The 21194-nt window shown below is 46.8% G+C and overlaps 4 protein-coding genes across 10 annotated transcripts; 3 read left to right on the forward strand and 1 right to left on the reverse strand.

Annotated features, from left to right (window-relative positions):
• Positions 1 to 265: 265 nt before the first annotated feature.
• On the forward strand, positions 266 to 2604 carry sqh (Myosin regulatory light chain sqh). 2 transcript variants are annotated; one of them, XM_033382815.1, is made up of 3 exons: positions 266 to 451; positions 1530 to 2007; positions 2069 to 2604. In XM_033382815.1, exons 2-3 carry the CDS (start codon positions 1588 to 1590, stop codon positions 2171 to 2173), a joined length of 525 nt encoding a protein of 174 aa, XP_033238706.1. In that variant the 5' UTR covers positions 266 to 451; positions 1530 to 1587; the 3' UTR covers positions 2174 to 2604. The 2 variants fall into 2 exon arrangements, with proteins under 2 accessions (XP_033238706.1, XP_001355092.1); XM_001355056.4 differs by having other exon boundaries at positions 449 to 568; positions 1531 to 2007.
• A 496-nt stretch (positions 2605 to 3100) lies between these two features.
• Positions 3101 to 5657, reverse strand: Efr (ER GDP-fucose transporter). Of its 6 annotated transcripts, none has more exons than XM_033382814.1 (3): positions 5406 to 5656; positions 5133 to 5236; positions 3101 to 4430 (listed from the first exon to the last, which is right to left on the reverse strand). In XM_033382814.1, the coding sequence occupies exon 3, from the start codon at positions 4424 to 4426 to the stop codon at positions 3374 to 3376; it is 1053 nt and encodes a 350-aa protein (XP_033238705.1). In that variant the 5' UTR covers positions 4427 to 4430; positions 5133 to 5236; positions 5406 to 5656; the 3' UTR covers positions 3101 to 3373. The 6 variants fall into 6 exon arrangements, with proteins under 6 accessions (XP_033238705.1, XP_015042060.2, XP_033238704.1 ...); XM_015186574.2 differs by having other exon boundaries at positions 5133 to 5223; positions 5373 to 5656; XM_033382813.1 differs by having other exon boundaries at positions 5129 to 5223; positions 5373 to 5656.
• A 531-nt stretch (positions 5658 to 6188) lies between these two features.
• On the forward strand, positions 6189 to 8238 carry Btnd (Biotinidase). The gene is made up of 2 exons (XM_001355054.4): positions 6189 to 6326; positions 6388 to 8238. Exons 1-2 carry the CDS (start codon positions 6213 to 6215, stop codon positions 8050 to 8052), a joined length of 1779 nt encoding a protein of 592 aa, XP_001355090.3. The 5' UTR covers positions 6189 to 6212; the 3' UTR covers positions 8053 to 8238.
• Positions 8239 to 15155: 6917 nt separating this feature from the next.
• LOC6901720 (mitochondrial import receptor subunit TOM70-like) lies at positions 15156 to 16784 on the forward strand. Its single transcript, XM_002134352.2, has one exon. It carries the CDS (start codon positions 15156 to 15158, stop codon positions 16782 to 16784), a length of 1629 nt encoding a protein of 542 aa, XP_002134388.2.
• Positions 16785 to 21194: the final 4410 nt, after the last annotated feature.

Genomic DNA, 21194 nt, shown 5'->3' on the forward strand with positions numbered 1-21194 from the left:
TCCACACGAAGGTTTTTTAAAATGCATTCATGTCCTTGTCACTTTCAAACATTTCCACTTTGGCGCACACTTTAGTCGATAAAACGATCGATAAGTGCTCTCCCCTGCGACGAAAAAATGAGTCGTAATTTGAATGGGCTATAAAAAGGGGTATGGACAACCGGCGAAAACAACCAAGGCAAATTGCAAGATTCGTACAAACCCTCACCTCACCGATTTTTTCTTCAAGGTATATTGGGCAAGTAGGGTGGATTTCACCTGGCATGCGTGGCATTTTCTGGGCCTTTTGCCCATTGTCCACACCCTCTTTTTCCTTCCGTTATGTAGCAAATCTGTAGTAACCGTGTATAGTGTAGAATTTGTTTTCATAAAAAAAGACGCAAGAGCTGCCGCTTGAAAAAATCAAATCGCCAGCCAAAGAAAGGTGAAAATTGAACCAAAACAGCCCCACGTCGCACCTCTGAAGCCCCCAAGCCCGCAACAAACAAAAAAGGCAGAACGAAAGAGTGCAGCTTAAAACCGACCTGTGCAAAGAACTGAAAAGTATTAACCAGACAGGATAGCAGCTGTGAGTATTAACCAAAAATAAAGGCATTAAACCGCGAAACGACAGCTACACAAAGGGTGCTACGCGCTACTCTCCCCCCGAAAAGGGCGTGTGTATGAGTCAGAGTCGGCAGAGGCCGTGTCTCAAAAGAAAACAATCATTTGTCATGACTCTTTGCATATGTATGTGTGGGCTTTAGCATCGAAATTGATAAATCAGCTTTGCTGATCAGATGGTGCTCTCTGCCATTTTGAACAAATTTTCAAGTGGCACCAAAAACGCCAACAAGTCAGCCCCCAAGAGGCAGATCTTGGCGACGGCTTCAGCTGCTGTCTGTTTTTGTGCCTTTTTTAGGCATTTAATTGAACTGTGGATGCAGCTGTGTTGAAGTGTGAGTGTGTGCCTGAGAATGTTTTCATTGAGCCATATTTGTTGTTGCTTGAAATACCCTTGCGGAAAACAGTATTATTATGTTGACAGAATTTTTGTAACGCATCGAAAGAAGCATATCAAAAATCATTAGTTTGGACATGCTACTTTCTGATGATTTTGCAGTCTTGTCGTTTCAAGTAAACCATTTAAATTAGTTATCCCACATACTGAGCGATCGATTTGAAAGAGTATCAAAAGCTTCGCCTCCCGAAGCTTGTTTTCTCGCTCTCTTTCTGAAAACCGCAGTTCAACAGCATTGATAAACACTCACACACGGACACACGGGAACATACACACTGCTGCTATCTCGCTCTTTTACGTTGACGTTGCTAGTTTTCGCCGTTTGCGCGAGTGACTCAGGGTATGATATTATCAGGGTATGTGTGTTTGAGTGAGTGTTGACACAGTTTGGGGGAGCACGACGACGAAAAATCAGCTTCATCGGAATTTGTCGGGCTGCAATATGTCTATATATAGCAATAAAACACGCACACACACACACACATACTATATTCACTCCACATTAATGGAATCTCCTCTGACTCGGTTAGGTCCACGCCACACATCACCGCATCACACACAGAGAGAGATCCACTCCACCAACAACGATGTCATCACGCAAAACCGCCGGTCGCCGTGCCACCACCAAGAAGCGCGCCCAGCGCGCCACCTCCAATGTCTTTGCAATGTTCGATCAGGCCCAGATCGCCGAATTCAAGGAGGCCTTCAACATGATCGACCAGAATCGCGATGGCTTCGTGGAGAAGGAGGATCTGCACGATATGCTTGCCTCGCTGGGCAAGAACCCCACCGATGACTACTTGGATGGGATGATGAACGAGGCACCCGGACCGATCAACTTCACCATGTTCCTCACTCTGTTCGGTGAACGGCTGCAGGGCACCGATCCCGAGGATGTGATCAAGAATGCCTTTGGCTGCTTCGACGAGGAGAACATGGGTGTTCTGCCCGAGGATAGGCTGCGCGAGCTGCTCACCACAATGGGCGATCGATTCACAGACGAAGATGTATGTACCCTGCTCCCCTCTCTGTATAATCGTGTCATTTTAATCTATGGTTCTCCCACAGGTGGACGAGATGTATCGGGAGGCGCCGATCAAGAATGGGCTGTTCGATTACCTCGAGTTCACGCGCATACTCAAGCACGGTGCCAAGGACAAGGATGAGCAGTAAATCCAGATACGCCACCAGCCAAGCGGCGTGCACCCAAGCTGCCTCTCCAATCCACTCCACTCCACTTCTCCACTCCAGCATGGAGCCTGTCCAAAATTATCCAAATCCATTAAGAGTTTCATTTAACTTTATTTCCTTTTTTTTTGTTTTTGTTTGTTCTCGCGCTCTTGGTGTCCTTCGATTCCTGTACTTAACTGTGCATTTAAATTAAACAACAAAAAACAAAAAAAAAAATGAACTTAAAAATACGAAGAACTAGAGAAAAACCAGCAAATGTTATGTACGATATTTTAGTGTGTGCGAAGAAGAGCCTGAGATAACAACCAACGCCGTTTCCCCCAAGTTTTCATAAGTATTAACTCATTGAATATACATATACATATTACCTATATACAAATACATACTTATATACAAGAATGTGTGGCAATAAACCCAACGTTTGTTTTCCTAACGCACTCGCGCACTTTATCTACCCAGAGACAGGCCAGACAAGACCACACGCCCACGAATCGTTCAGTCCCGTCGTCACCATTTAGCCACTTGTTCAAACAGTAGCCCCAACATTGTGTTTCACCAACTTGTTATTTGATTAAAATCTAGTAACTATTATACGTGTCGCCCCCCCGATATAGCTGCACGAAATTCGGCAACAGATTATGTATGCATAAACTTATATGAAGATGGAATTGTAGAAGCTTTTTGAAGAGAATTGTTCGGATTGGATAAGGAACCACTGTCTAGAGAGAAAACATAAACAGATATGCAAATATATAGAAATTAGGATAAAGAACGCTTAGATGTACAACCATTTATCAAAGTCATGCACGTGGAATGTATGTTGCTTTTGTAGTACATATTTAAGTATTCCAGTATCCTCCAGAAAGTACTCCCGACAAGTCTCCTTCATATTCAAAAGAAGTTGCAATATATTTTTAGAAAATTTTATTATTTTAAAATATTCAGTTATTCAAAACGGCATTCACATTCTGTCTGGGATTGTGTGACAACGAGGGGGTGGGGCGGGAATATACAAATTTATCAAGATGCAACTATAAGCTAAGCGTATTCAGATATTAAAATATGTAAATTCTATGTACATTCAAAGCATTAGGACTAAACAAATATCTAGTAATGGCCTCTGCAGCAGCATCCAATGCGTACAAGTGTGTAGACTGATTGGGGGATCAGTGGATTGGTGGCTTAGTCCACCTTCTTTGGCTGGGGCGCGGTGTCGAAGCGACGCTTTGATCTCGCCTGGTAGGCATCCTTGAGCTGATTGATCACATTGGCGAACAGTATGGTTCCGAAGAAGACCAGAATGGTGCCGATCCAGTGGTTGGCCGTGAATGGGTTGCGGAAATACAGAATGGAGAACAGAAGGGAGACAAACTTGCGCAGCGTCACCACCAGGGTGACGGTGAGCGAGGCACACTCGGTGGTCAGCACGTAGACGGCGCTGATGCAGACATACTGCGTCACAACATTGCAGAGCAGGTAGAAGAGCATCAGCGGGAACTTCCAGTTGAGGCCCAGGGCGCTCAGGACGGGGACAGCCACCGCCTCCGAGGCGACGGCTATGTTCAGGTGCTGCACAATGTTGCCGGCCATGAAGAGGAATCCGGGCAGCGGCAGCATGTGGGTGAAGAAGAGCGCCTCGCTGGGATGCTTGCCGTAGCGCTTGTAGATCACCTCCTGGTAGATGCCCATGTAGGCGGTCACGAGGAGGGCGATCGTCAGCAGGGCAATCCCCACCGACCACCAGAAGAAGTCCGAGTATGAGGTGTCCACCCTCAGCGTATGGTGTGTGTTGTCCTTCACATCGCCGCTGGACACCAAAGTGCAGAGCACAATGCCCGCCGTGATCATGGCCACGGAGCTGTACTGCCGCAGGTTGTAGCGCTTCTTTAGCAGTATGATGCCCATGATCATGTTGGCCATCAGCGAACCACTGCGGAAGATCATGTGCAGCGGCATCGGTATGTTGAAGTTGAAGGCATAGTTGTTGCACACGTTCGCCCCGAAGAAGAGCAGCACTAGGATCACATAGTCCTTGAGAGCGATCTTCGGCTTCACCGTGAAGAACTTCGATGTGAATATCAGGCCCTCCAGCGCAATGAACAGGAACTGCGAGAACGTGATCAGGTTGCCTGCCCCCGGATCTATCTGGATAATCAGCTCCAGGAAGACCACATTGCTGCAGCAGCCGATGAACACGAAGAGCATGCCCAGCAGGGCTTTCATGTTGAAGGCCATATCTCTGCAATTGTCAAAGGAGGGGTATATTAGATTTGTGGTGAAATTGTACGTGTATCACACCCAGAAGGAAGTGTTTCCGACCCCAACAGCCGAGTCGATATACCCATGTCGGTCTGTCCATCTCAGAGACTATAAGGGCTAGAGCAACCACATTTTGTATAAAGACTTCTGTGCTATCATGCATTTAGCTTTAATTTCAAAAACTTCGAGCAACGCTGAACACCTATAAATTCCCCAGTCTGTGGAGCATTTGTTTTAGTATGCCGGGATCCTATCCTTTTCCTATGCTGCCGACTTTTGCTCTCTGCTTTATTCTCCTGCCCACATTATGATATACTAAAGATTTGCGTTGTTGCAGAGAGTATGATGATGACAACTTTAAAGCCTCTCTCCGTCTGAAAGTCGTTTGCAGATCGGCATATATGATCGACCAGAACGATGGATGAAATGAAGACCCTTGTTCCCCCTATGCTAATGGATTAAGAGGTATATTAACAGTCTCCACTAGAGACTTAACTGATAGTCTAGTGATAGGGAGAAGGAGAGGAGACTCCCAGACGGCGTAGCCTTCAAGGGGAGCGAGTGCGCTCTCAGCGTTAGTCGGCAGATTTGGTGAGCGACAATAATTGTCACGTTGCCGATAAAGCTAACGTGCTCTCGCGGAGCCTCAGGCTTTGGATGATTAAATGAAACACTTACCTACCTATCACTGTATTGATGCCGTAGGAAATGCTAGTTAGTCCGGTTGCTATTCGCTTGAAACAGATTTTGGACGAGGTTTCGTGCGTTCAGTTCTGAATGTAGGAACTTTAAGATTGATTATATCAGTTGGTGGGTATGTAAATATATTATAACATGCAAACAAGCTCTCCGACATACACACACACACATGCACACAGGCATTAAGACACTCATGCACTCATGGTGGGAGAGGGAGACCCACCTGGTTAATAACAATTGAGGCGCTCCCACTTACTCTCGCGCCACACACAAACAAAAGTGTTCTTGGAACTGGCGCGCGACCTTCACAATTCTGCTTCTGTTGCTGCTGACTATGGCTGCTGTTCGCGACTGCTGGCAGAACACATTTGAACTAATAAGTTATAGCTTATAGATAGGGGAAAAGGGGCGCCCAAATAGCCGCCAACAATAACTATCGAAATCTGTTTGATTTTCTTGTTTTTGTTTCAAGAAAAAACAGCTGAAGTACGTACAGAGTGACCAGCGTGGCAAAGACTGAAGATTACCCAAAAAAGCTCAATGCGATGGGGCTTTAAGCTCTGCTTCTTTCGATAAGCGATAAGCTATCGATCGAGTGGCGCGTTAGGAATTCAAATGTTGAATGAAATAAAAGCTTTGTTTTATTTGTGGTTTATTTTTAGAAATACCCTATCGGTGTTATTAAAAATGGACAAAAAGCAAATAATGGTGGGTTTTATGTTGGAGCTTATTTGAAGAAAGGATTTGTTTTATGTTTTTATATTATGTTATTGCACTCCTATTAGCAGTCTTTGGTATTAGTATTATTTAGTAGTATTTATTTCCACCAAAATGAAAGCATAAACCTTGTATAAGTTATCAAAACCGGCTAACGTTCGGTTTACGATGCTTGGAGATAGCTGGGATTCGCAATATCAGGAGATATAATCTGTCAAAGACGCAATTGTTGCCCTAATTTAAGAGTATAACAATTATCTGTGGTGCCATTAACAAACCTTTACCTTATCGAGGTCTCTGGCCGGCCGTGCACTTGACAGGCCCCAAGTAGTCTTCGTGGCCAGCCATGAAGGCTGTGGACTGTCAGAAACATTTTGGCAATTCACCCAAGATGAGGATGATCGTGAAGCTGCGGCATCTGTTGATCCTATTAGCCGTTTGTGTGGCAGGCACCTACCAGGTAAGACTCCAAGACTCCCCCTGCGCCTGCTCCTGTTCCATTTTAAAGCTTTGATTTAAAGCTGTCGCTGCCCGATGATCCCACCTACTACGCTGGCGTTGTGGAGCACAGTGTTGCAGAGGGCACACCCAAAGAGCAGACCAGCATTATCTCGAATGCATTCAGGACGATCATCGAGTCCGCGGATGCCCGGGATCTCGATATCATTGTCTTTCCCGAGCACATACTGAACAACCGGGAGACGGCCACCTTTGTGCCGCATGGATCGCAGAACGTAACGCCCTGCTATGCCACGGACTACGAGGTTTTTCTTGTGGAGCTGTCCTGTGCAGCCCGCTCCAGCGGCATCTACGTGGTGCTCAATGTCGTGGAGAAGGAGCTGTGCGCGAATGGAGCCGGAGCGGCAACGCTAGATCCGTGCCCGGCCACCGGAGTGCGGCACTTCAACACCAATGTGGTGCTGGACAGGAGGGGGCGTGTTGTATCGCGCTACCGCAAGACGCATCTGTGGCGGCAAGAGTACTACAGCACCTCGGTGCTGGTGGAGCCGGATGTGGCCATCTTCGAGACGGACTTTGGCGTGACCTTCGGTCACTTTATCTGCTTCGACATGTTGTTCTACGACCCGGCCATGCGGCTCGTCCACGAGCGTAACGTCACCGACATCATCTACCCCACGTACTGGTTCTCGGAGCTGCCATTCCTCACCGCCGTCCAGCTGCAGGAGGGCTGGGCCTTTGGCAACGATGTCAATCTGTTGGCCGCCGATGCCAGCCATCCCTCCGGCCGCACCACCGGTTCCGGCATCTATGCGGGTCGTTCCGGACGCCTCACCGCCACTATCAACGAGATGCCCGTGCGTCTGCTCCTCAAGGCCCACGTGCCCAAGCGTCGTCCGGGCCTGCCGCCCTACCAGCTGCCCGCCCAGATAGACCCCATCTTCCAGCCGCTGCTGGAGACTCCTCGCTACACCAAGGTGGCCACCTACCGCGACTACAACGTGGACATCTTCACCAGCGTCCTGCTAGAGACGGACTTTGTGAACGTTTCGCAGCGGCTCTGCCATGGCTCCAACTTCTGCTGCGACTTCCAGGTGCAGCGGCAGGCCTTTGCTGGCGATACGTCCGCCCTGCAGGCCTACCGCTATCGGCTGGGCGCCTACCTGGGCAACGAGACGACGCTGATCCGAGTGGACCGCAGCGAGCAGGCCATCTGTGCGCTCTTCTCCTGCCTCGATGAGGAGATCCAGAGCTGCGGCTACGTCTTTCCCGAGAGCATTCGCGTGGGCAACAAACATCACTTCACCAGCATCCGGATCGGCGGCACCTTCCCTGCTGCACCGCGGGGCCGTCGCCTCATTATGCCCAGTACCCTGGATGGCCTGTTCATGCCGGTGGCCGTGGCCCACTACAACTGGACGGAGACCCCCGCGGCGGCCACCCACCCTGAGCAGGCTATTCGTGTGGATCTGGAACTGCTCCGGCCGCGGAACGATCTTCTCACGTTCGCCATTTGGTCCAACTACTATACGGAGCTGCCATCCACCCACAATTTGGATCATCTACAGCCGCACGGTGGCGCCCCGGTCACAGTCACATCCTCGCCGCCCGCCGGCGCTCCGGCTACAGCTCCTGTTGGTGGTTCTGGAATGGCCCTAACCTCCACTTTGTCCCTGGTATTGGCTTGTCTCCTTTCCCATCTATGGGTTAAGGTGTCGCCATCATAGGGGTATCGTTGGGACAGCTTTCTGTTTTTCGAACAAAGGATCATACCAGGTTGGTACTGCGTACTCTTGTGTTTTTTCGTACATTTATAAGTACAAATCACAATCTCCGCCATCCAGCCCATACAATATGCTTCCATGAATGTGCAAATCGATTAAAATGTGAATATTTGGGCAAACAAAAGAGGAGTAGAGCGTGATAGGTGGGTGGAGCAACGCATGGGATAATTAAAAGATGGAAATAAGGAAATCATAATTTAAATTACGCTTCTGCAAGTATCGGCGGGCATCTGTAACATCATCTGTTATGTTAACATTTTGCCCAGCCTGCTCTTCCAGAGGCCTGTTAGGCGTAACAGTGTGCTGTTAATGCTCCAGCCAGCTGTTAAATGTGGAAGTCGCTTTCTGATTTTCCTGTTCGCCTGGTAGTGAAATATCGAAAAGTATCGCATGGGCATCGTTTCGTGACGGAATTTCATTTTTTCAATGCCATTGTTTTTCGCTTTTAGCGAAAGCGATTCTTTTCATGTTATTTTCAGTACAGACGTTGGAGCCTCTGGTTTTTTGTGGGACCCACAGAAGTATCGAGTATATTAAGTAGTGTCTAAGGCCTAGTACTCAGATAGACAAGAAATACTTACGCTAGCAGTATTTTCAATAATGTCTTTAGGCACCACCACCGCCAATATTTTACAATGCCTCTTCTGCTGCCAAGAATGGAGGTACAGGTGTAAAAAAGGGGTTTATTTTCATGGGATTTTGAGCTGTCTGACTGGTCGTGAGGCGACGCTGACGAAGCAAATCGTGAATCCACGCTCGCTGGCACCCGGAAGCTAGAGGCCGCCTCCGTTCATAGTTCACAAAGGCTCAGGGTTCCTAAAATGCATACCAGGGACTCGCAATTCCACACATAAATGGAAGGTAAGAAGACAGAGGTGTTAAGGATAAGAAAGCGGTGATAATGGTGACCTCTTGGCAGCAGAGCCAGGCCGTGGTCCAGGCATCGAGCATCGAATTCAGTCAAGTTCTCCTTATAATTTACTCATCGCATTAATGCCTTGACAATACCTAATTGGGGGTCTTTAATCCGCGTTCAAATGCTTTGGGATACCTGAGGCCTGCTTTTGATTGTAATCCCATCCTGAAGGTTTTGTCGCATACCAAATGTCGATCTTTAAGTCAACTTTTATCCTTCTCCTCTGCAGCAGCAGCACTAGGAAATCCGAGTTGGAATCCTTGAACGAACGGACCACTGCTTCGCTTCGGGACTCTCCACTGCTGCATGTGGGCAATAGGGGCATTGGGTATTTTTGAATGAATCGACGGTTACAAGACCGAGTAATTCACGGCCAGCGTGTAGAGTTCGTTCCAGCGCCTGCGCCGTGCTGAAATGGGGTTGTGGCAGAGGCTGGGGCAGAGGCATTGTTTGCATTTCCAACAGGTAGCGACGCCGGCGTCGCTGCCCCATGCAACAGTGGGCGCCGCTTATAATGAGCCAAGGCGAGGCACAGCCACGAGGCAAGGACAGGGCAGAGGCAGTGGCAGTGACAGTGGCCGTGGCAGCAACAGTAACAGAAATAGCAACAGCAGTAGCAGTAGAGGCTGTGGCTGTGGCATGATGAGGACCCTCGAATGGACCCTCCCGCTGTGACACACACGCATCAATGGCAATGACAATTTCAGTAGTAGCAACAGCTTCTCGCAGTCCACCCGCTGGGCTGGAATTCGCTGAAGCTGGACAGGATTCACGCTGTGACTTTCCGTGCGATTTAACATCATTTGCATGCCACATACCCCTGCTTCCCAGTCGCAGTCCCAAGCCCAATCCCTATCCCAATCCTTGTCGCTGTTCCAATCCCTGACTCTTCTGGATGGTGAATGTTTCAAGGTGCAAAAAGACTAAAGTTTCAAGCTCTAAAAGGTGTCCAATGCTTGTCCAATGCGCCGGGAAAATCCTTGCCCAATGGGGCTGGTAGGTTGAGGAAATAGGCAGGAGAAAAGGCAACCGACCGAGAAGGCCAGCCACATGTCGCGCGACACATACAAAATGCATATAAATGAGGATAATTGTTGATGGAATTCTCATTGAGAGATTGTTTATGGGTTAGCCAATATCTCAGTCTTTCACGCCCTCCTTCTCCCATATATTTCCCCCTCTCTTTCTGCCATATCTTTCCCCTTTCCACAAAAGATAACTTTCGATTCGATTTCGAGGCCTGGGCAAACAATTTTTTTTCCACAAAAATCAAAAACTTTGTTCTCGTCCCTCGTGCAGCTTTTCTTTCTCTCTTTTCTCGGGTGCGGTGGTGAGTGGTGGCTGATGGCTGCTCCTGTGGCACCTGCCACTTGAAAATTCCACACGGCTCCTGTTACATTTTGATTTATTTGCTGAAATTTATTGTTAAAGTGAATGGAGGAGGCGCAAAGTTGCCAGCATCAGGCGGAATATGTGGGGGGGTGTGCGGTGTGTAATGGATGGAGTTGGGACAGGAAGGGAATGGAAGGGGGCAGGCTGGCATACAGGGCCACCGCTTGGAGCACTGGAGCCCCAGTTCATCAGTTCAAAGTCCCCATAAAATATCAGTATTCAAAACTCAAAGAGGTGGCGAGGTATTCATCCAATACTGACGTCTTTTGTATCCAAAAATATCGATTTCGGTTCTCCTGTTCTAACAAAATTTTAAATATCGATTCGGGTTCTCGGTTTTGGGTTTCGGTTTGGGTGTAAATGAATTCTTTTCAAATATCTCTAAAATATAGACTATTTTTTAGCTGAATTCGGGTTCTCATTCAGAATCAGTTCCATCAATTGACAAGCACCACACACACACACACACACATACCCTTAACCATTCCCATTTCCATTTCCGTCTCCTTTTATGGGTAGGTCTCCTGGCCAATCCCCAAACCCCCCGTTTGGCCGTGTGGATGCCCTCCAGGTTTGAGGCAGAACTGATTGAATTGAATATCAGTTTGCAGGTGCCCCTGAATCAACCCAACCCAACCCAACCCCCCCCGGCTCCACGAATGACTGAAAGACTCCCCCAACAGACGACTGAATGACTGACTGACTTCGTTCGTTCTCCTCTTCTCGTTCTGGTGTGCCATTTGAATTTGAATGGAAATGATTTCACTTGATTTTCATATTTTTATTACGCTTCCCCTTAGGTCTTACCTTTCACACACACACATATATATACTTGCCATCTCTTTCTATATCGCTGTTGCTGGCTCTTTTGCTCTTGTTTTCCCCTCGAGCTATTTTTTTGGTTCGTTGGTGAAGGGACCGGGGAGCCGGAGCCTTGCCTTGGCGCCTTTTTGACTTTATTAAAATGTTGTGTTGTAAATATGTACAGAGAAAGAGCGAGAGAGAGAGAGAGAGAGAGAGAGGGAGGGAGAGAGTGAAAGGCAAATGCGTTTCCTTGTTTGCCTTATGCCTGGTTTTTCTCCCCCCCTCCCCAAGATCTTCCAAGTTCTGGCCTGTTGCCTCTTTCAATTTTATTGTTGTTTAATGCAATTTTCTAATTGCTTGCAGATTTGTAAAAACATTTTCTGCTCGTTAAGGGTTCAAGCAGTAAGAGGATTGCAAAACTACAATCATCGAATATACATATGCATAGATACATATTTATGTGCACTGGTACTTGTGCTCGAACTCCTAATTGGCTTAAGCATATTCAAGAAAAACATTTTCCTAATGACCACTTGAGTTCTCTTTCCGATAAGGTGAAATATGTTGTAGTTTTGCTGCTTTTGCCAGCTCGGAGTCGGTTCGGGACTTTGTCAGTTAAAGATCTATTCGGTCCTTGGACCAATGAAGGCGAGTGCACCACTCATCGAGAGAACAGTGGAGAAGGCTGGCCGGAGTAAAATAATAGGGACTTACTTTACTTTTGCACCACCGGCTATGGTTTATTGGGTAATATTGGGCTATTAGACCCCGTACCTATTCGTATGCAAATGCATTTTTTATTAGTTGAATAATTCGACTACCTTGTGCCATATCTATCCGATTGACACCGCCGGCATTCGCAGGGGAACAAGACGGCTAAAAAGCTGTCACCCAGTCCCTGTCCCTCTCTCTATCTCTCACTTATTTATGGTATTCCCTTTGTTGGGACTGTTATTGCTGTTTTATCTGTTGCTTCTTTTGTATGATCTATATTTTGTTGCCTCTGCTTTTTTCTCGTTTATGTTTCTGCTGTTACCGTCGTTTATCGCTGCCCGCTGGACTTCATTTAGTTTTGCATAAAAAACGCGTTTAGAAGGCACATGCGGTGTCAGCGGAGTCGTCGTTATTTATCCATACGTCCATCAGGTACGTGTACAGGCCCCCCCTTTAAGTATGCCAAATAAAAATAAAGTTAAAATCTTTAAAACGGGCTTATTGTGTGCACAATACATACACGCACTTAGGGCTTACCTTTGCGATACCCTTGCAGCTTCTCTATAGATGTACAAATTACCCCTAAGCGAATGGGCACATTCGTTATCGAGTGCTGCTAGTGAATTCCAGCCTATATACTACTGGATCTACTGGAGTTTTTGCCAGAAAGTATCGACTCTACTTTAGCTGCTGATGGAAATTGTACACAATTTATTGATCAATTATACACAAACAAGTGCTCCAAATGGATAATACCCTTTTGCTGCAAGGGTATTAAAACGAAAGCAAAAAGAAAGTTCGAAAAAAGGACGGCCTACAACAGAAAAGAGAAAGAAGCAAAGGAAATGAAGAAAAACTTGATTTATTTTTATGTGCTCGACGGTGCGGCAGCATGGAGTCCAAACATGGGGGGCGCGGGGGTTGCTACGTGCGTAATGACCAGGCACACACACACACATCCCGTGTTTTGCCCCCATGCCCCCCACTCACGCACGCACTTGAAGTTAAAGAAGTTCCACGTTGCGTATACGTAATCATATTCTTTCTTATTTATATTTTTATTTTTTTTTGCGTTTCGGACCGCCTTGAACCACCAAGCAAACCCTAAGCCTGTTAAATTATACATCTGCATGTGTATATATGTATAGCTGGGGGATGGGAATGGGAACGGAGGGCTCTTCCTGCGTGGACAAGTGGCCAAAAAAAAAACACACACACACAGGGCTCCAAATCAATGGGCACCAATGGCACCGCACAACAAAAGGAGGGAGGGCAACGGGAAATGGTTTTCCTTTGGGAAAATCAATCGGAACAGATCACAAATCAAACAGAGCATATCTCATAGATGCTTTTTAATCTAAATGTATCCTCCAATCAATCAGTGGATTATTTCATTAGCTTAGGAAGTACATTTAATGCTGCAAATATATTTATTCCCATCCATATGTTTTTGACAGAAACTTGCAAATATTATATTATATTGCAGATATTATTTCTAGAATCATAAGAAAAATCAGCAGCTTGTACCCACCAAATATCCAACCATCTGTCCATCTTCTTTGTATCTTTCCATATGCCCGCCAAATCCCAAAGTTAATCTGTTGCATGTGGAGGTGGAGTTGCATGTGATATCCATGAGATAAACCGATTATATGACTAGTAATGTACTACTGGGGAGCTGCCTGTGGCACTTTGGCATTGTGGCAGTAATAAAATGCAAAAAAGGAAACGAAATAGAAACGTACCACCCCCCCCGCCAGTGCAATCGTGTGTAAATTCTGGCAATAGAAATGCCATTACAATGGAGCTGCCTCTGAATTCCTTTCCTGCCGTGCTGCCGTGCTGCCGCTGCAATGGAAATGAAAAAGGAAAATGGAAAATTGTTGGCATCATCAACACGTAGCGTTGACGTGTTGAAAATGCTGAAAATTATCGCTAACTCGTATTTCGAATGGGTATTCGGATGTGTGGTGCATGGAATGCTGGTTGCTTTGCCAATAAAATGATTTTCAATTGAATTTCCACACACACACACTGGCACAGACACTGGCACAGACACAATGTTGACGGACGCAACAAATATATATGATTACCTTTAATAACATTTGTCTGACTCTCCCTCCCTCTCTCAAATATGTACATGTATTTAGTCGCTCGACTTTTAGGCTGCTGTGGTCTGTTTGAAAAGCGCCTGTTGGCTTATATCCTCGTTTTTCCTCTGATCTGACATTAATCCATAATTGCCTTAATTATCGCTTGCAGACTCGCGAAAGGACAAAATTCCCCACAAATCCCACAAATATGAATTGAATTTGAACTCAAAACAAGACCAATTCCATTCCATTCCATAGTCAAAGAGAGATTCAGAGATGTATTTTTTCACCTCCTCTCACTCTCATTCGGGATGAACACAAAACATACCAAAACCAGCCTTGTTCAGGGGAACAGCTGCAACAGGGCAACAGCGCTGTTAGCACTCCAGGTTAACAGCCTGTTATCGCTACCGCTTACCGCTCTCAGTTAACAGCTGTTATCACGATCCACACGATACACACGATCCACACGGCTCGCGGGCGGCCCTAGCTTGTAAGCGAGAACTCACATAATGCGAGTTATGTTCCTACCCAAATACCAGAGGGAAATAGACGACTGATATATTGTAAATATGTATTTGTGTATACACCACCTGCGTTTCTTTTTCTGCATTTTCGTACTCCATCAAGATTCTCCCTCCAACAAACCAAATTAGTCGGAAATTCACGGTTCTCGGTCGGCCTTAGCTTGTAAGCGAGAACTAATGCTAGTTACGGCTCCACTTCCGGCCGAAACACAACACGAATCACATAAATATACGACATCTTTCACTCAATGATTGCCACCCAACTTCACAAAAACCAACTCACAATTCCGATATATTTCATACGTAATTTTTGTCGGGTCGTGTCATGTCTATCGACACCGTCTTTAATCGATATTTATTATCATTTTAGAAGGCTGTACATATTAAGTTAAGTTTTTGACAGTCGTATTCTACAGACAAACAGAAACAGTGCACGTATTCAAAATCGAAAAATTGTTCGTTTTGTGAACTTCCAAAACTAATAGAATTCTTTTAACCAGATCACACCAAAAAATGCCGCTGTCATTGGGGAAATGGCCGTCTATTATCATCGTTTGCATGCCTTTGGCCGTCACTTTCGGTAAATATATTTACAGGAAGATGACCGACAAGGCGGTGCTGGATGAAATTCAGCCCATAGCCGAACTGGAGGCTCCAGGCAACAACCCGGAGGTGTCCGGAGAGGTAGCTACAGGCGTCGCGGAGGAGTCGATATCTCCCCTGAGTGCAGCAGAAAAATTCAAGAAGGACGGCAACCGTTGCTTCTACAACTATAGATACGTGGATGCCATACGCTGCTACAGCAAGGCCATCGACGTGTGCCCCAAGGAGTACACCACGGAGTTGGCCATTTACTATCACAACCGCGCAGCCTGTCACGAGATGATCGAGAACTGGATTCAAGCTAAGGAAGATTGCGCCAAGGCACTGGAGTACAATCGTCGCTATGCGAAGGCCTACTTTCGTCGGGCCTGTGCCCACGTGGCCACCATGGACCTGAAGGAGTGCCTGGCCGATCTTACAGCCACGTGTATTTTGGAAGACTGCAAGAACGTGCAGAACATGAAGTTTAGACACAGCGTGGGACAGCAGTTGGCCATTGCCAATGCCAAAGAGAAAATGATCCGTGAGGGAACAAGTCTGCCCTCGAAGCGCTACATCAGATCGTATCTTGCAACCTTTATCGCGGATCCCATGCTGACGATGACGCTGCCTTCATCAGACGATGCTGTGGCAGACGCCCCTGTGCGCGGATTCGCTCGTGCCCACCGCGCTTTCCTCGAGGAGCGGTTCGAGGATGTCATCTCGGCCTGCACCGAGGAGATTGATTCCTCTGCGGCTGGCGGCCAGTACAGGATGCATGCTCTGTTCCTGCGCGCCACACTCCATCTGCTTAGTGGCTCTGCTCAGGAATGCGAACAGGACCTTCAAACTTTACTCGGCAATGACGAAACAGATGACGAGTTGCGTATCTACGCTCAAATTAGATACGCTACTCTCATTTTCCAAGCAAATCAGGATGGCCAGTTTCTGGGGGCTTTGAGTCAGGCTGAAATGCTGGGCCCCAAAAATCCCGACATATACAATCAACGGGCTATGCTCCTAAGCCACATGGAGCGGTTCGAGGAAGCCTTGGATGACTTTGAAATCGCAGCCCGTTTGGCTCCCACCCACGCCCTTACGGTGCTCAACAAACACCTAACCGACTACCGTATCGCGGTCAAGGAAGGTGACCAGGAACGCCTTGAGATGTCCGTTCAGCGACTCCAGCTGACGACAGGCAGGTTCCCCGACTGTGAGGAGGGCCTTGTGATGCTGAGCCAAGTGCACACCGAACAGAAGAACTATCTCCAAGCGTCGAAGTGCCTCGAGAGGGCTGTAAAGCTGTCGCCCACGAATGCAGAGCTGCTGTGCCACCAGGCAGTCCTGGAGTTCGAGTGGCACGATGATATTGAATTGTTCTTCGCTAAACTGGAGCAGGCAATCCTTCTGGATTCACAGTGTCGTCTCATCTACGAGAACTTGGGCAGGGCCGAACTGCGTCTCAAGAACCTTCCACTCGCTGTCAATTACTTCTTTTGGGCCATTAGCCATAGCCGCGGCCTCGAGGAGATGTATAACTCCTATAGCCTGCACAACGCTACTGTCGCCGAAGTGACAGCGTTGGAGAATCTGGGCATGGCCCAAGAAGATTTAACCATTGACATTCTTGATATTCCGCTGCCCTAAAGTTATTTGTTAACCTCTTAATAATAAACGTTAGAAAATGCCTTGTTGGGCTTAGTTCTGGCATACTTATGAATAAGTACCATAATTACGAGACAATTCAATCCTCCCAACCAGTAAAATTCGGTATAAATAACGTATACGTATAGTCTGCCTTGTTGCATCCAGCGAAGGACGACTGACATATAGCTGGCATGGCTGGAGGTGGAGCCAGGCAAGCATCAAAGCCGACCAACCACATGCCACGGGCCACCGTTATTATGGAGCCTATGCCTAGCTCAAGCTAGATCTGAATGCTGTTTAATGGCAAGGCTATACTTTGTTTTTGGTCTACAGCTTTGGATGCTTGGTCGCCCGTGGATAGTGCCCGCGTTCTGGGTTCTGAGACCATTCCAAAGGGCAGGGAAGTCGAGTGATAGCTCGATTGAATCTGAGTTTACGTCTGTATTCAGCGAATTACTGGATTGTTTTGTTTGTTTTGTTTGGAAAGAAATGCGCAACATGTGAAGCAAAAATATCCACTAGTCGATTGAGCCATCGATGCGAGCTTTCGCCTCTTATTACTATAAATATTGCTCTATATTTATGCCCATACAGTGGCTGAAGTGTCCTTCGATGCAGTGGCAAGTGGTCCGCAACGGTCACAACAATGCCGCGCCGTCCTTGCCACTTGATGTGCCAGTGGATGCCACTCTGGTAGCCACACAGCCCTCCCTCCCCCAGCGTCGCCCCTCAGCCAGAGGACACATTATATTCGTATTAGTTTTTGAAAAGCGCATTATGCGGCTGCCTCCTGCCATGTCCTGGGTAATGGCTCTTGGCATTGTTATTCCCATTTTGGATGTCCTGTGGCCGGCCGAAAAATGGAAATATGCAAATATCGTGTGGTTCGTGTGGCAAGGGACAAGCAAATACAAATACCAGAAATAGACACATTTCGGAAGGGATAGAGAGAAAGGGAGAGAGTGCCTGTCGTCCAAGGACTCATCGGGCTTCGATTGAGTGCGGATTGGAGAGTGGGGGCGGGGCGGCCAGGGATAGGCCAAAGGATACCCGAAATCACAACGAATTCAATTCCAACTCGTTTGAGTTTTGTTGAAAGTTCATCTCTCGGGAGATGCTCAGGCTGCCTTTTTGTGGCCTCTGGTCACACTCCATTGCACTGCCCCCTCGCCACGGCCCGTTATCTCCGCCTCTTTGGGCCCTAAGTCCAATAAATAAATGGACACTGAGCCTGGGAACAGGAACGGGACTCCTTGCTTGGCTTTTGGGTCAAATCAAGCGTAAACTCTGCGATAAACCGATAAACAAAACAATTAATTGCATTGTCACACAGCAGCAACACGGAAGAGGTCCACGGGGTACAGATGTAGGATACGATAGGATCCTTCGACTCCGACTATCCCATGTCCCTTTTTAATGACTATTTTACACACACGACTTGCCCCACGTCCCCACAATATTTATTGTGATAGTTGGTTGCTGGTTGCTGGTTGGTGGGGGGCTCTTGGCTCTTAGTTTTTTTGGTTGATGCCGGGTCTGGCTTCCCTTTTCGGTCACTGACTAGTCCTTGGAGACAGACAATGCAAAACTGAGGCGGAGGCTACGTGGAGCGGCTCATCCTTTGCTCTGGTCTCAGAAAATATGCAATAAAAACGGCCAGCGGGGAGACTGCATGAAATACTTCAGTCCACAGAGGAAAAGCAGTCGAAAACAATGGGAGGCAAGCACAACAGGGGGCCGTGGGATAAATTTCTTCATACTTTTTAGAGAGAATATGCACCGAAACGAACCCTCTGGTCCAGCTCCACACAATGCACCTGTCAGATGAGGCGTGCAATAGAAAATAATGCCTATGAAAACATACGTAGTCCTGAATACCCTGTGAATATTTGAAGCAGATTCCGTGGCGTGCAGCCCATTGATTCTGTTGAAATGTTAGAGGTCCAACACAAAATCATAAAAGATGCAGAAAGCCTTCAAAAATCATCGAAATCTAGACTAGAATTAGTGCAGTGTTGGGATTGTTGTTGTGGGCTGGGTTTTGGAATACTTTAGCCTAAAGATATCCACGAAGACATCGGAACCCCATACTCGATCCGCCCTCAACTGAATGATGGCGTGTCAATAATTGTGTTGGACGCATCACTAATTCGTAGAGCTCCAGACTGAGGAAAGCATATGCGATTCCCCTGTTAGAGGCACAAGAAGAATACTCATTCCCTCATTCATTGTGTTCCACTGACTACGAGTACTCGGTACTATACAAAGCGCAGCAGGGGTCGTATCGGCTCAATCGGCATGAGTGCCATGGATATTTCCGACCAAAAAGAAGGCATAACTGCAATCTGCCTGTGTGTGCCCCCCCCCCATCGGGGCTGTCGACTGTCGATTGTCAACCTATACCGTACACGTATTGGCCATAACAAGCCGTCAATTACGATAGAAATCTAGAAAATGTGCAAAATCGGGCAAAAAATGTGCCACTATAAGGCGAAAACAAATTTACATGCAAATCCATTTCAGCCATGGCGCAAGGACACGCCAGGAGCCAAAATGGCGACACGCCAGGATGTTGGTGTAGGAACCACATCCTACTACTGTGTGTGTGTGTGTGTGTGTGTGTGTGTGTGCCAACCAACAAATTATCTCAATTTAGCATAATATTTACTGAACTGCATTGAACCTAGCCAGACGACAAGCAAAACGATGGCAAAACCCAGTCTGGCGATGAGACGTAGGAAGTGTGGTAACTTGCTTTTTTGTGGCTGCGAGGGAGGACAGTGCCGTGTGCCAAGGACTGAAGGTAATTAGAGCTGAACGAGGCCCGTGATTGAAATCTTCAGACGAAGAAATCCCTCTAGAGGCCAAAGATTCATTGCTATATATTGATTTCTGAAATATCAAATAAGAGTTCTAAGAGTTCCATGAGAGTTCCATTAAAACTTTTAGGGTGGGGATTCCAGTCTCGTGTCACGCTGGCAGCTCTGAGGGAAATGTCGCGATGCTCTGGCATCGTTTCATGAGCTAAGAAATTGAATTGAATTTCGAGTCGTGCTGCTCGTCCTTGTCATCCGGCTCTGATACTTGTGTGTTGCTGCTGCTCCTTGACTTATGGCTTTTGTATCCTGTTCGGGGCTTAGAGATGCTCGCTATTTACCTGTTCGGGTGTGGGTGTGGGTGTGGGTGTAGGCTTTGGTCTGGTCTGGGCATCCATTTCATGCATGGCGGTCTGGCATTCCGTTCAATTCGATTCCATTGCAAGAAACTGGCGCTGCCACTGCCACTGCCATCCTCTTCCCTCCGACCATAGGAAATCAGTCAAACTAATGGCGCTTGATTCTGTCTATTGAAAAGTCCCATTGCTGTCTGTAGGAGAGCGAAAGTTTCTCTCTTTTTTGCCAACTGCATTCCGCTGACATTGAAAAACGGTGCCCACCCACCGAAAAGACCCCAAAGAAGAAGGAGAAGTCATCGAAAAATAGAGATAGAAATGACGATATGGTTGCGAATATGGATGAAGATGATGGGGATGATGGGGATGAGCACGAGTTCGTACCTTTATTTGATGCTAATCAAAAGTGTAATTCCAAATCGAAAGGAAAGGAAATGGACCAAAATTGGATGTATCTCTTTCCCTGGCCGAACCACTGTGCAATCTGTTAGAGCCCAGATCGATTTTACTCTTTCAATTATCAAAAAAAAAGAGAAGAAAAAACTATGTAAATCCCGAAAAAACTAGGGACATGACCCAAGAGATCGGGAGGGTGGCTTATTTTTTCAATTTACTAACGGAAATCCCAGGCAGTAAAGCGCATTCAATCAACGACTGCTCCTAACTTTGTTCCGCCATGTGGGGGCATGGCTGTGGATGGGCATTAAATTTATATGTCAATAAATCTCGAAGAGCAAAAGGCAAACGCCAAGTCCACGTCCACCATCATGGGGGAGAAAACTTATTAGCCAGCGCGTTTAAGGCTATTAAACCACACCAGGTGGGTCACCAGGTGGGGACGCTGGGACGACGAGCTTGTGCCAGATACACCACCATAAATCAGAGGCCTGACATGACCAGGCATCGGGCTATGAACTCGCCCATAAAAGGACTCTGCAATCAGAAGGGGAATCAGAAGGTACGAATAATTGATGAAAGCCGATACAAAGGCTCATTGTAATAGGCTTTAGAACTCAATGAAAATGCTGCAATTCTAGCTGACAGCTTTTCCAGTTAAATTATTTTAAACTAAATAATATATAAAATAGAAAAATTAACTAAAACCAAAGACTGATTATATTACTTTTGTATGTAAATGTAAGTCAGTTAAATATCTTGAATATTGATTCGGAATCATTTCGGTCCTGTCTCCCTCTTTGCAGAGTCCTGTCCATCATCTGGAGGCAAAGAAAATCATT

This window comes from Drosophila pseudoobscura, chromosome X (assembly GCF_009870125.1).
Source record: "Drosophila pseudoobscura strain MV-25-SWS-2005 chromosome X, UCI_Dpse_MV25, whole genome shotgun sequence".
NCBI lineage: Eukaryota > Metazoa > Arthropoda > Insecta > Diptera > Drosophilidae > Drosophila > Drosophila pseudoobscura.

Bases quoted from the DNA above. Each gene is read 5' to 3' on its own strand.
- Efr (XM_001355055.4), bottom strand. From the start codon at position 4,426: ATGGCCTTCAACATGAAAGCCCTGCTGGGCATGCTCTTCGTGTTCATC.
- sqh (XM_033382815.1), top strand. From the start codon at position 1,588: ATGTCATCACGCAAAACCGCCGGTCGCCGTGCCACCACCAAGAAGCGC. The intron at 2,008-2,068 runs GTATGTACCCTG...GTTCTCCCACAG, and splicing joins ATCGATTCACAGACGAAGAT to GTGGACGAGATGTATCGGGA.
- Btnd (XM_001355054.4), top strand. From the start codon at position 6,213: ATGAAGGCTGTGGACTGTCAGAAACATTTTGGCAATTCACCCAAGATG. The intron at 6,327-6,387 runs GTAAGACTCCAA...TTTGATTTAAAG, and splicing joins GTGTGGCAGGCACCTACCAG to CTGTCGCTGCCCGATGATCC.
- LOC6901720 (XM_002134352.2), top strand. From the start codon at position 15,156: ATGACCGACAAGGCGGTGCTGGATGAAATTCAGCCCATAGCCGAACTG.